This window comes from Nomascus leucogenys, chromosome 12 (assembly GCF_006542625.1).
Source record: "Nomascus leucogenys isolate Asia chromosome 12, Asia_NLE_v1, whole genome shotgun sequence".
Taxonomy (NCBI): domain Eukaryota; kingdom Metazoa; phylum Chordata; class Mammalia; order Primates; family Hylobatidae; genus Nomascus; species Nomascus leucogenys.
Genome location: NC_044392.1, coordinates 2,896,396 through 2,910,359, shown reverse-complemented (window position 1 = coordinate 2,910,359; position 13,964 = coordinate 2,896,396). Strand labels below are relative to the sequence as shown.

At 44.3% G+C, this 13,964-nt stretch overlaps 1 protein-coding gene across 13 annotated transcripts in view; it reads left to right on the top strand.

Annotated features, from left to right (window-relative positions):
- The window catches only part of CSMD2 (CUB and Sushi multiple domains 2), a 675,146-nt gene that overhangs the window by 418,178 nt on the left and 243,004 nt on the right, over positions 1–13,964 (top strand). For all 13 annotated transcript variants that reach the window (XM_030823365.1, XM_030823367.1, XM_030823372.1 and 10 more), the window contains 2 exons: positions 887–1,081; positions 13,314–13,452. In XM_030823365.1, coding sequence (XP_030679225.1) covers positions 887–1,081; positions 13,314–13,452 — 334 coding nt within the window. The remainder of the gene's footprint in view (positions 1–886; positions 1,082–13,313; positions 13,453–13,964) is intronic.

Sequence of the window (13,964 nt, the reverse complement as noted above, 5' to 3'; positions counted from 1 at the left end):
ACTGAGCAGGAAAGAGTATCTTCCCATGCAGAGGAGGGAAGAAGGAAGGGAACTCATCTTCAGTGAGCACTTACCATCTGTCACGTGCTTCGCCAAACGATCGCCACTCTCATATTCATATCAACTTTCATTTTATTTCGATCTCAGAATGACCCTGCAAGTGAAGGATGATCTCCATATTATCAGTCAGGAAACTGAGGCTCATCAGAATTGCATAAGTTGTCCAGGACCATGTAATGAATAAGAGGCAAAGCACGATTAAATCTACAGTGTTCTGACTCTGTCCTCTCCCCACTCTCTGCATTTTCAATTGCCTGGGTAGAGTGAGAGGCAGCCCTGACAATAGGCAAGGAAATAAAGGAAATAGCTTCAGACAGGGTTAATTCTAGGGCACCTCCTTTATGATGCTTAGAGTCTATTAGCGTCACAGGATTTAGAGTCCAGCTCACCTCAAGCAGAAGTGATCCCATAACTGTCTGAAGTTACGGAAACTTGGAATGGATTTGACATTGTGGAGACAGATCAGCTCATTAACTACACTGAGCCTCAGTTTCCTCATTTGTAAAGTAGGGTAACAAGATCTACTTCATAGAATCATTATATGGTGTAAGTGAGCTAACAGCAGAAACACTTAGCTTATTGCCTGATCTATAAATGTCCATTAGAATGCAGCGGGATTAGGTGCTCGGGAAGGCAGGAAATCAAGTTTAATGAGCACCTGCTTAATGCCCAGGTCCTAGAATGTCTAGCTCTCCCTCCAACATGGCAAGTTCTTGGGGAAGTGGTGGAGTTCTAGGGTTTACCATCCCAAGGAAGCTAATTTTCTTTGGGGATTCTTCTCTACTCCAGCAATGTCTGATCATGTTCTTGAACTCCATCTACACAGCCTTCCGACACAACGAGTGCCCGGATCCTGGCGTTCCAGTAAATGGCAAACGGTTTGGGGACAGCCTCCAGCTGGGCAGCTCCATCTCCTTCCTCTGTGATGAAGGCTTCCTTGGGACTCAGGGCTCAGAGACCATCACCTGCGTCCTGAAGGAGGGCAGCGTGGTCTGGAACAGCGCTGTGCTGCGGTGTGAAGGTAGGAGCCTGCAGGCTGAGAGCAGCGGCCATTGTCAGCCAGAGAGGCAGGGGAGGGGGAGCAAGCAGCCCAGGCCATGGTGGTTCCTTTCTGTATTGGTCCTTCCTCTTCTCCCAGGACCAAGGGCCACTCTCTCACCCTCATGCTGGAATAGCGGGGACTTCATAAGGCCACTGTGCATAGGAATTTAAATTAGAACCAGAGATTAAAGTAGAGAAACGGCTCTGGACTGTCAGGCATCAAAAGCACCTCTTCTTTTAAGTGAGAACTCTCTCAATATCACAGCCATTAAGAGCCCTGTTTCCAGCTCCTGCCCAGGGGAGCTCTGGCAGCCCTAAGTAGCATTGGCAGCGCTGCGAGTTTTCGGGTCTTTCAAGCTGCCTGTCACTCTTCCCTTCTCCACGTGTTTATTTTCCCCAATTCCCTGGGATGTCTCCCAGTCTCGGCCTTTGCGCCCTGTTAAATGCTGGCTTGATATCCTTGTGGTCAATCTCCAAGAGACTCAGGGCCAACCAGCCAGAAGAAACACAGCTTGCAGCAGGCACACGGCTTATGATGGCAGTTCTTCAGTCCTGCCTCGCCACACAAGACAGTTTTTGACTCAATTTTCAAGACCAGCCATCTGTTCCACCAAACTACAGACATTTAAAATGCAGATAAAGCTTCTTGAGGCAGGAGTCAGGTTAAATTTGTGTGCCAAGCATGGTGTACCAAGCATTTGTGCACCAGGCAAATTTGTGTACCAAGCATTGTGGACCAACCATGGCGTCTGGCACAGAATAGGTGCTTAATAAATATTTGTGAATAATGGATGAATAGTGAGTATCCCAAGGGCCCCTTGGGGAAACTGACAGTGTCCAAGGAGACGAAGGCTGTGATTCTCTCCTTTTAGGAGGCAGAAACCTTCTTCCTCACATTTCATGTGATAGAAAGAGGATAGAGACTTAAGATACCTCTTGACTTAACCCAATTCCTAAACTCAAATCTGGGCATAGTGGCCATGAACAGGAAGGACAGGAGAATGAAGAAGGGAGGATGCCTGAGAGAGAGAATTACCCAGAGCTTACAAATGGGTGGATGGGAGACAAGGGACCACTGAGAACACTGGAGGTGGCAAGCAGTCCAGGGGGGCGTTTGAGTGAGAGGAGCCCAAGATGGGATCCTGGCAATTCACTTTTCCCCTTGAGCCTTTGTATTTTCCAGCTGGAAAAAAAAGGAGGGATAATGATAATTATCAGATGTGTATGGAGTAGGCAGTCCTGGTATAAAGTGAGTCGTCATAAGCTGCGCCTTCGCTGTCACGTAAACTCCATGAGGTTAGGGAATCTTCCTTGGCCTCATATTCCCACAGCTGGTGTGTTGTTTGATACTTGATAGATGCTCAGTCAATACTGGTTGATGAGTCACCAAACGAATGAATGAATGAATGAATGGCCTTTTCACTAGGCTAGAGCCTCCCTAATGAGAAGCATATCAATGAAAGGCCTCCAGAGCCTCGACTCTCACCAGACTGCCTGCTGTCTCCACCCTGCAACTTATCATCCAAGCCACCCTGGGGAAGTAACTTGACCTCTCCGTGCCTCAGTTGCCCCACTGTAAAATGCAGGTTGATAATGGGAACCCGCTTGAAGAGTTGCCTTGAGCATGCGCAGTTCTTGGGGGCAGTGCCTGGTGAAAGGTAGCACTCAATAACTGTTGGCCATTAGCGTTCACTTGATTTTAACTATTTCTTCGTTGGACCAATCAGATCAGTATTTGCTCCACTTTAGGGGATCAAGTGGTACGTTTCCATCCTTCCAGGAACTTGCCCCAACCGTGACATGAATAGACATTTTTTTCTGACTTCCAAGCTTCCCACAGCGTGGTCTATACAACCTCATCTGCCATTCTTCCTCAGCGCAATCAGCACTTTTGGAAAGAATGGAAGCTTTGGAGTTAGAGAAACAACACGAAACTCAGTTTCCATGCTTCCCAGCTGTAGAACTAATAGGCTTAGGTTAAGTAACTAGACCTAGACCTCAGGTCCCTCATTGGCAACAGGGGAATAAGTATGCATATCTGATGGAGTTATTTGCTGGTGAAACAGGTCACCATACAAAGCATCCATGCGGAACCCAGTCTGGAGGATTGTGAATGGGTGGTCTTTCACCTTCCTACAGACCAGCCCCCTCGTTTTCCCTTGCACTCATTGATCACTTCTAATTTCTTTAGTTTTCATTGTGTTGATTCATATGTCTGAGATCTTCCCTGCTGTCTCTAGCTCACCTGATCTCTTCCTTCTCCTAATTTCTATGATTTTTCATGGGCCATCACCACTGGACCACTTTCTTGGATACTGGTTCTTACCGTTATTACATTTACCAGTTCCACAGGCCTTGGTCCTGTCTCCCCACCAAGACTGTGAGCGGTCTCAGGGCAGAAGGCCAGATTCCCATTGCCCCTGAGCCTGCAGGGGCTTAGTGCCAAATTAGTTGACTGCTCTGAGGAACCCTCAGGAATTAGTAACTGCACAATCCTCCTCTCCACCCCCCACCCTCCTGAATCAAGTGCTCCTAGACTTTAGCTCTGCGATGCATTGAAACCCTCAAGGCCATGTATGAACACGTGAGGTAATTTGACCTTTGTTAATGGATCTTCAAGTGGCTCACTATTTTTTGTTTGTTTGTTTTGAGACGGAGTCTCGCTGTCACCCAGGCTGGAGTGCAGTGGTGCGATCTCGGCTCCCTGCAAGCTCCACCTCCTGGGTTCACGCCATTCTCCTGCCTCAGCCTGCCGAGTAGCTGGGACTACAGGCACCTCCCACCACACCCGGCTAATTTTGTTGTATTTTCAGTAGAGACAGGGTTTCACCGTGTTAGCCAGGATGGTCTCGATCTCCTGACCTCGTGATCCACCCACCTCGGCCTCCCATGGCTCACTATTTCATAAGCAAGGTCTTCATTTTAAAGTTAAAAAGGTCTTTTTCATTCTGTCCCTGGAGGGGAAATGCTGTAGGGTTGGGGCAGTAGGCACTAGAAGTAAGGGACAGTCTGTTGGAGACCCTGACCCCAGGGAGAGCCTGCTTGGTTTTCTCAGAGCAATGGGCATTTGATGCTAGCCTGGTTTTCAGGGATCTGGGGAGTAGCATGTCACGCAGAGTGTGAGAGCCTGATGCCACTTAGGGTGGCTGAATCCCAGCCTTAAAACCTTAGACAGAGCTGGCTAAAGAAGCCCCTGGGAACCTGTCCCTCCTTGGCTCCTCTCCCTCCTTTTGTCTGAGCCTTGGTAGAGCTCTGCTTTGCAATCAGCATCTTTGTCTTTTCCGTTTTTTTCTAGTTTTGTTTTTGATTAAGTGTCCCCACCTTGTGGACAATTAAATGCAGAAGCTAATGGTCTTTTAGAAAATCTTTTAATATATGCCAAGAGCCACTTAGCTTTTGAGAGGCTATAATAGGACAAGAGAGACGATGGCTTCTCCTAAATTTAGAAAGAAGGATGATTATCTGGAGGATGTAAAGCAGGGGTCGGTAAACTTTCTCTTAAAGGGCCAGATAGGAAGTATTTTCGACTGTGTGGGCTATAACTCTGCTGTCCTAATGCAACAACAGTCTTAGACAATACGGAAGTGAATGGGCTAGATTGACCAAGTCTGTGATCTTGAGTTCACAGGACACAGGAGTCCCTTATGTTTAAAATCAGAAATTTCCCAAGAAAGACTTCTGGGTAGTGAAGGCAGCTACACCGGCGTACCTGCCTGACCTTCTCTCCTCTACACTTACCTCTTCCTTGTCTCTTTAAAGGAAAAATAATCATACCCTACTAGGATAAGTGTCTTACAGTGTCACCTCATTTCAACCTTGCACCAGTCCTAGGAAATAGATGTCGTTATTGTCCCTACTGGGGCACAGAGAGGTTAAGTCACCTGCCTAGGATCTTCCCAGCTTGTACGTGATGGAGCCTGAATTCAAATCCAGACTCTTGGCTACCCTGTTACTGTATTTTTCTTGAATTATATCACTGGAGAGAATATAGTTTCCAACACATCTATGAAAGGCTTAAAAGCATCTCCAAATAGAATGAAAAGCAGGATTTCTACTCTCCACATCCCCGTAGAAAATTAAAAGGAAATACATTGCCTAATGCATAAGACAAAGAAGACAGGACATCACATGGAAACATTGGAAAATGATAGCATGAAACAAAATGACAGCAGTAAGACAAACATATCAGTTATGAAAATAAAGGTAATTAAACTCCCTATTAAAAGACAAAGAGCTGAGCTTTAAGAATATTGTGCTTACAAGAAATACACACAAAAAAAGATAAATTATCTATAGTGAGTAGTGTGTATTTTCTTTTTTCTTTTTTTTTTTTTTTTTTTTTTTTTTTTTTTTGAGATGGAGTCTTCCTCTGCTGTCCAGGCTGGAGTGCAGTGGCATGATCTCAGCTCACTGCAGCCTCTGCCTCCCAAGTTCAAGCGATACTCCTGCCTCAGCCTCCCGAGTAGCTGGGACTACAGGTGTATGCCACCATGCCCAGCTAATTTTTATATTCTTCATAGAGATGGGGTTTCACTATGTTGGCCAGACTGGTCTCAAATTCCCGACCTCATGATCTGCCAGCCTCGGCCTCCCAAAGTGCGGGAATTACAGGCCTGAGCCACCACACCTGGCCCCTGTAATTTCATTTTTTAATTTTTCAAGAAATACTTGGAGGGTTGCTTGAGCCTGGGAATTAGAGGCTGCAGTGAGCTATGATTGTACCACCGCACTCCAGCCTGGGTGACAGAGCTAGACTCTGTCAAATAAATAAATAAAGGAATACTTGGTGGTTGTAAAAATTTCAAACGATGCACAAGCGCAAAGCAGCTCAAAGCGAAAATGCTCATTTCCAATCCCACTCCACAGAGGAAAATGGTTTAACAGTTTGGTATAAACACCTCCACGTTTATTCTCTATCTACACCAAATGTAATTACTTTTAAAATCAGGAAAAAAGCAAGTACTGTAATAAAGAAAGAAGGTCAGTTCTCCTCGTGACCACAAAGAAATCTAAGTGGTGGTGGTAGCTCATTTCGGCATCTAAGGAAGAATTATAAGGGCAGTTATTGGGTTTCTAGCAATCTCTCATTTAACCTTCTTGCCACTCTTACGAGAAAGATATAATTGTGCTTTATCCATGAGAATCTGGAAAAACAGTGAGGTGAGTTGACTTTCCCAAAATCACCCAGCTAGTAATCATTGAGTACATACTATGTGCTAAATACCAGGCCAATTGCTTTACATCTGTATTAGTCCATTCTCACGTTGCTATGAAGAAATGCCCAAGACTGGGTAATTTATAAAGGAAAGAGGTTTAATTGACTCACAGTTTCACATTGCTGGGGAGGCCTCAGGAAACTTACAGTCATGGTGAAAGGCAAAAGAGAAGCAGGCACCTTCTTCACAGGGCGTCAAGACAGAGTGAGTGCAAGCAGGGGAAATGACAGATGCAAACCATCAAATCTCCTGCCACTAACTATCATGAGAGCAGCATGGGGGAAACTGCCCCCATGATCCGATTACCTCCACCCGGTCCTGCCCTTGACATGCAGGGATTATGGGGATTACAATTGGAGGTGAGATTTGGGTGGGGTCACAGAGCCCAACCATATCAACATCCACTGCCCCATTGACTCCTCATGAGGAGGTATTGTTATCCTCACTTCACAGATGAAGAAACTGAAGCTCAAAATGGTTACGTAAACTTGCTTAAGACCATAGCTAAGTGAACGAGAGAGTCAAGGTTCAAATCCAGATATTCTGATTCCAGAATCATCACTTTTAACCTCCAAGTGAGGTCTGAGTCCAAGTTCATTCTGCTTGTATTCTACCACAAAACAGTGGAAGACAGGTGGTGAGGGGCACGGGTGGGTAGTGGGGAGGCAGGGCTGGAGAGTAGGAGGCCACACTTCCAGCTGCAGGGCTGAGTAACTCCAGAGTCACTCTGGTCAGAGGAAAGGACTTCCACTACTTCTGGTCACTCAGACTGGACAAATAGTCAACAAAAGCCCTTTAGCAGCAGCCTACATCCCATTACAGAAGCAGTGGTAGAGGTGGGCATTCCCACGTCCACCCATAGTGGTTAAAAATACAGGCTGTGGAGCTGGACTGCCCAGGTTTAAATCCTGACCCTGCGACTTCCTAGTGTGTGTTCCTGGCCAGTCGCCTAAGCTCTTTGTACCTCAAGTATGTTCCCTCAGCTATGAAATGAGGCTGATGTCTGTGCCTGCCTTATAGGTGGCCATGAAGAGTAATACACAGGGAAAGTAAAAGCATACATGAAGGTCAGCACCTGGCATGTTGTAGAGCTCAATGCTCAATGAGTATTTGTTCTTTGTGTTCTATCCTGTCACCATTCCCTATTCCTGTTTGCCTTGCACGACTTTAGCATCAGGGTCAGGAGAAGTGGCTCATCCCTCACAGGGGACAGCAACCCCTCGTCAGAAGCTCAGTGTATCAGTCAGCCTGGACTGCCATAACACAGTGCCACAGACTGGATGCCTTAAACAACAGAAATTTATTTTCTCACAGGTCTGAAAGCTGGAAGTTCAAGATCAAGGTATTGGCAGGGTTGGTTTCTCCTGAAGCATCTCTCCTTGGCTTGCAGATGCCCACTTCCTCTCTGTGTTCTCACATGGCCTGTTTCCTGTGCACATGCACCCCTGGTGTCTTCCTCTTATAATGAGGACACCAGTCCTACTGGACTAGGGCTCTATCCTAATGACCTCATTTATACTTATTTACCTCCTGAAAGGCTCTCTCTCCAAACGCAGTCACATTGGTGGCTAGGGTTTCAACCTAATACATTTTGGGAGGACAGAGTTCCATCCATAACACCCAGTATCCCTGCCTATCAACCAGTATTTCATTCCTTCAACAAATATTGAACATCTAGTGAGTACCAGGTGCTGGGACAGGCACAGGGTCCCTCTTTTGTCTTATTGCTGAGCTCTTCTCCCTGTTCAAGAAAGGATCCTTCCTTCTTTTTCCTTGTTTTCTTTATACGTGTGTGTGTGTGCATGTGCACGCACACAGGCATGTGTATGTTTCCCTGTTTTTGCCTTCACCTTGTTTAAATGAAAAATTTCAAACCTATACCAAAACAGAGGGAATAGTATAATGAACCCCCATGTACCTGTCAGTCAGCCTCAACAATTATAAACTCATGGCCTATTTTGTTTTCATTTATACCCCCACCCATTCCCCTACCACCACCCTGCTGGTTCTGGGATTATTTCGCAGCAAATTTCAGGCATCACACTTCATCTATAACATTTTAGTAATGTGTCTCCAACAGATAAAACTAACTCTTTAAAACATAACCACGTTGCTATCATTTTAAAAAATTAAAAACAATTACTCAATATAATCAAATCTCCATGATTGGCTAATACGTTCTGTGACAGTATTTTTAAGTCAGTATCCTTGTTAGCTTCATACATTATAATTGGCTGATATGTCTCAAGTCTTTTCTAATCTATAGGTGTCTACTCCCCACCCCCTTGAGATTTTTGTTGTTGTTGCAGAAGTCAGGTCTTTTATCTGGAGATAAATGAGAATTATTCAGAATGAGGAGTCTCCTGCATTCGGAATTTTGCCAGTTGCTTCCCTGGGAGGTTGTTTAACATGATTGTCTCTCTTTTATGTTTCCTTTAATTGGCAGTAAGACATAGAAACTTAATCAGATTGAGCTTCCATTTTTTTAGCCAGAATATCTTGTAGGAAGTGTCTCCAACAGAATCATATAATATTTGGGTATCTCTCTCTTGGGGTCATTAGGAACCATTAATGATCATAGCCTAGGGATTACAAAATGGTAACATGCTATAATTTATTTTTTCATAAGCTGAAATACTATACTTAAAGAAAACTTCTCCTCATCAACTATTTGGTTACTCCAAGATATAGTTTATAAAGGAAAAGCATGGAAATAATTATTTGTATTTACCAGTTTTCGTATTAATGAGCTGATTCCCTAACACCTTCCAAAGTTGCACATTTTTAAATATCATTACAATCCAAACGTATTTTATGTATTTAAATCTACTGCAGTTTGTTCTAATTAATGCTCAAATTGTGTCATTGGCTAGTGGGAGCCTTTTGTTGGCCTAACATCATCTTGTACATTTTCTGTCTCTGACCTAGATTCAGTTATTTCTCCTAGAAGCCCTGGTTCCTTTTAGTGGAAACTGATATTTAAAATTTGGGCACTAGGGGTACTTTTTATGATTGACTTGGTTCCTGTTTCTAAGCCTTTTCAATGAACACAGCTAGGAAATACTTTTTAAAACAAAATTCATCATGGGTTTATTTCATGTCCAATGTAAAAATACTTTTTCTTTTTTACTTAACTTCTTTAATATCATATCCATATCTCCTTTCACTCTTGCTGAAAATCCCAGTTCCCAACACCATTAATATAATTTCCCAATTCATAGGACATGCCTAAGAGTCCCAAAGTAGTAATACGAATAACTACCCACAATAATATAATTACAGGGAATAGTTTAAGGGGTTTTTTTTTTTTTCATTTCTTTTTGTATCCTACTAAGGTAGACTATCAAATTACTGTGTTTTAAAATCTCTTTTACTAGTTTCTTCATGTGGGATTATGCTACCAACTAATCTAGCATTGCATTCATTTATTTCACTCTGCTTCTGAGTTTTTAGAAATTGCTTATCAGTTTATTGATTTGCTTAATCTTTCATTTTAATTATTTAAAATATTTACATAGTTCCAAAGTTAAATATATAAAAAAGGTATATTCTGAGAAAGCCTGGCTTCTATCCCTATCTTCTCTACCCTGTTCCCTCCATCCTCCTGTGAATAATCTCTCAGTTTTTGGTTGATCCTTTCATTGATTGTTAATATGAGTGAATATGTGTGTAAGCCTCTACCCCTTTCTTAGATAAAGAGAATCATACCATACCTACTATTCTCTACCATGCTTTTATTCACTTAACAACATAGTCTGGGAACCACTCCATGACATTATATAGAATATCCCTCATTCTTGTTTTATAGCTGCATAAATAGTCCATTTTGTTGATTACCCTAGTTTATTCAGTTAGATCTCTACCACTGAACATTTGGGCTGTTTTCATACATTTGCTATCACAAATAGTGCTACCTTGCATAACCTTGTACATGTATGTCATTTCATATTTTTGCCAGTGTATCTTTGGGAGAGTTCTAGAAATAGAATTGCTGGGTCAGAGAGTAAATGCATATGCATTTCGTTGGATATTACCAAATTCCTCTGCACAGCAGTTGTATTGCGCGTTCACCAGCAAGGTCCTAGAATCCTTGATTTCTCATGGCTTCATGTGTCATTAAACTTTGGATTTTGCCCATCTGATGGATGAGAAATAATATTTCACTGTGCTTTTATGTATTTTTATTTTTAAGAGTGAGGTTGATCATCTTTTCAAATGTGAAAGAAACATTGCATTTAAGAATCCTCCCCTCCAAATCCCTGCCGGGCAACTACCACTCTGCAATATGAAGGTGAACAACAGAGAAAGTGAAGGACAGAATGAATAGAGAGGTCACTGGACGATCACAGGTGCACAGGAAGAGATTAACTAGCCAAACTAATGAAGCAACACAGCAGAGAAAGAAGACAAAGTGGTGACCGCCAAAGGGAGGGATTGAATTTCCCTCTCTGGAGATTGTAGATGGGGTTTCGTTGACGTGTATGCACTGAGTGGAGAGTGGCCTAGACAGGCAATGGAGACTGCATGATCTATAGCTCCCCAGGAAGTAAATGGGGAGATCACAGTCCAACAACCAGAGAGGCTGGGCCTGTGCTGAGAGGGAGCCAAGAAGGAGTCCCTCCTCACTGCTGAGATGCAAACCTGTATTGTAACAACGCGATGTAGCAATAGGCACGCCCCTCCCCACCTCCAAGGTCTCACGTGTCCACCAGGGAAATAGAGGAAGGCATTAGTAGTTGCAGGGAGATGGATGGATGGGTTTTGAAAACTGGGGTTACCCAGGAAGTGACAATACGCATATACAATTTACTCTCCCAATGTTTGATATAGCTCTATGTAATCATTTAGTTTCTCTAAGCCTCAATTTACTGAAAATGGGGTAATAATCCCCGCCTGTAAAATGAGGATAATAATAGTATGTGCCATTTAGTATTGCCGTTGTCACAAGAATAATCCACGTTAAGCCCTGACATGTAGTAAGTTATCGGTACACATGAGCTTATTACTGTTGGCTGTGGTTGTAGTACTATTATGTGTCACAGGGGGATTTAGAGACAGAAGTCTTGAGACTCAATCTCAGCTCTCATTTCGTTAGCTCTGTGTCCTTGATCTAATCTCTTAACCTACTCGGCCTTAGTTGTCTTCTCTATAAAATAGGGGTAATAACTTCATAAATGTATGCATTTAAATGAGATAACACATGTGTAGCAATTAGCATAGTAAGTCATCAGTAAGAGTTGACGACTACTACCCTTATTATAGTCTTTGTTAATTAAACTTCCTAATATAAGTTACTATTAAGAATACTTGACAACTATTTTAGGTAATTCTTGAAGGTTATGGCATTAAAAAAAAGAGGATTGGGCATAATAGACCATCTTTTATGAGACTGATTACCTGGAGAAATCTATGAAACTTTGCAGAGAGAGAAGTGCTATGTAGCTCTTTATTCCTCCCCAGTCTTGTTTAGGGAATTTTTGGCATCTGATCGCTCCATAGTAAGGGAGTACAAAGGAGCAGAGGTTCCTTTGACATGGGAGGCGGCCTAGCATAAGATCTCTGGATTTACGCTGTCTTGCCTAGGTCTGAATCCAAGCTCTGTGACTTGCTAACCCAAGGCTAGTTACTCCACCTCCATAAGCCTCAGCTTTCCTAGGAGGTAATAATAGCACCAACCTCACAGGGGATTTTGTTTTGCAAAGAGTGAACATGATTACATATGTAAGCTCAGTACCCGACGTGGAGTCAAGCCCCAGTCAATGGCAGTGGTGATGGCAGTGACAGAAGCAGTAGTAGTGGATGTCATCATCATCCTCATCGTCAGCCTTAGGGAGGTGTGCTAGTCTGAGCGGGCTAGGCTACACGGTGTTAACTGACAATCTCCAGATCCCAGCGGCTTAAAAATCCAGAGCTTCTATCTCACACAGACCACTGAAGCTCCATATTGAACATGGGTTATCAGGGATGTCTGCACCTTAGATTCACGTAGGGGCCCGATTGATGAGACTTCCCTCTTGACACTTGCTTCCACAATTACCAAGGCAGGAAAAGGAAACTGTGCAGATCACACAGGGGCTTATAAAGTTTCCACAGAGACGTGATGTACAGCACTTCTGCTCTCATTTTATTGGTCACAGCAGTCACGTGGCCTTGCACAACTTCAAAAGGGGTGGGCAATGAAATCTAATCATGTGCCCTTGAAAGAGGAATAGCTCTAATGACTACCTCAGGGGCTGAGGGTCTGGTTGCAGGAAGAGACGGGGGTGGTGGGAAAGAGGCAGCTGAGAATGGGGAAGCCCAGGATGGGGCACGTGGACAGAGGCATAAATAACAGACTTTGCAAGACCAGAGACAGCCAGCAGCTGTGCCTAGACCTCCCAGTGTCCTGTGGAGTTCCCTGCCTTGGACTGTGTTCATTCATCCTGTCATTAACTCATTTATTCATCCAACCAGCAATCATCGAGGCACAACTGCGTGCCAAGCACCATGCTTAATGCTGGGGATGCCCAGTTGTGTAACACAATTAACACATCCCATGCCCTCCTGGAGTTTACAGTGAAGCAGGGAGTACCGGCGCCATGAGCTGAGCATCTGAGCTGTGGGGTCCTGGGGTTCTGACCTTCTCCAGGGCCAGATGTGAGGAGGTTGGCTGGGTCTGTGCCCCTGCCTCAGGCCTGACAGTTGAGTGAGGAACAAAGGAAAAACATAGTGTGGCCCAAATATTACTTGTACTTCAGCCTTTCTAGAATGACAAAGGGACTTTGCTTAAAGGATTCTTTTCATTTTTCCCCTCTGGCCTTTAATAACACTCCACATGATATAACTGGACCTACCCATAAAGGTCCTGGTAGACAAAACTCACAGTTTATAGTTTATGTAATTTTCCATAAAAACAAAAACTATACTTGTTGCCTGACACATTTTATAGAAAGATTTTCTGTTTGTTTACGCATTTGTCCCTGAAAAAAGCTGCCTCTCTTCCTTCTGTCCCCCCAGCTCCCTGTGGTGGTCACCTGACTTCGCCCAGCGGCACCATCCTCTCTCCGGGCTGGCCTGGCTTCTACAAGGATGCCTTGAGCTGTGCCTGGGTGATTGAGGCCCAGCCAGGCTACCCCATCAAAATCACCTTCGACAGGTGCTTGTGACCACAGCCTTGGGGGAGGGGCAAGGAGGAGATTTTTACAGAGCCATGTGGGAGGGAATACAGGGTGGATAGGGGACCAGTATCAATGCTGAAATGTCAGCAAGGTTGGAGAACACCGGACCAGACTGCCCTGGGTGGGGCAGACCTCACTGGCTCTGCCCTTGGGCTTGGTTTGTGCTGTTTAGGGGACTGTGGCAGGAGGGGCGAAGAGACGGCTTGGATACCATTTAGGATGTTAGAGCTCCCCCCTCCCCAGCCCCTAAGGAGGGGGAGTGGGCAGATAGACACCATCAGATGTTAAAGCATGACACTGGCATCTGACGAGCATTGTCCTGGAAATGTCCAACGTGGGAAGGCAGCCCCCCACCTCTGCCCCAAATCCCGCTCGTGTGCCCCACTTCTAGCTCCCACCCTGGCTATGCCCCTTGGGTGGAAAACGTAGCCGCGTAAATGTGAAAACAAACTTCTTCCGGACAAAGTGTTCCTGGCCTGGAATAGCAGTC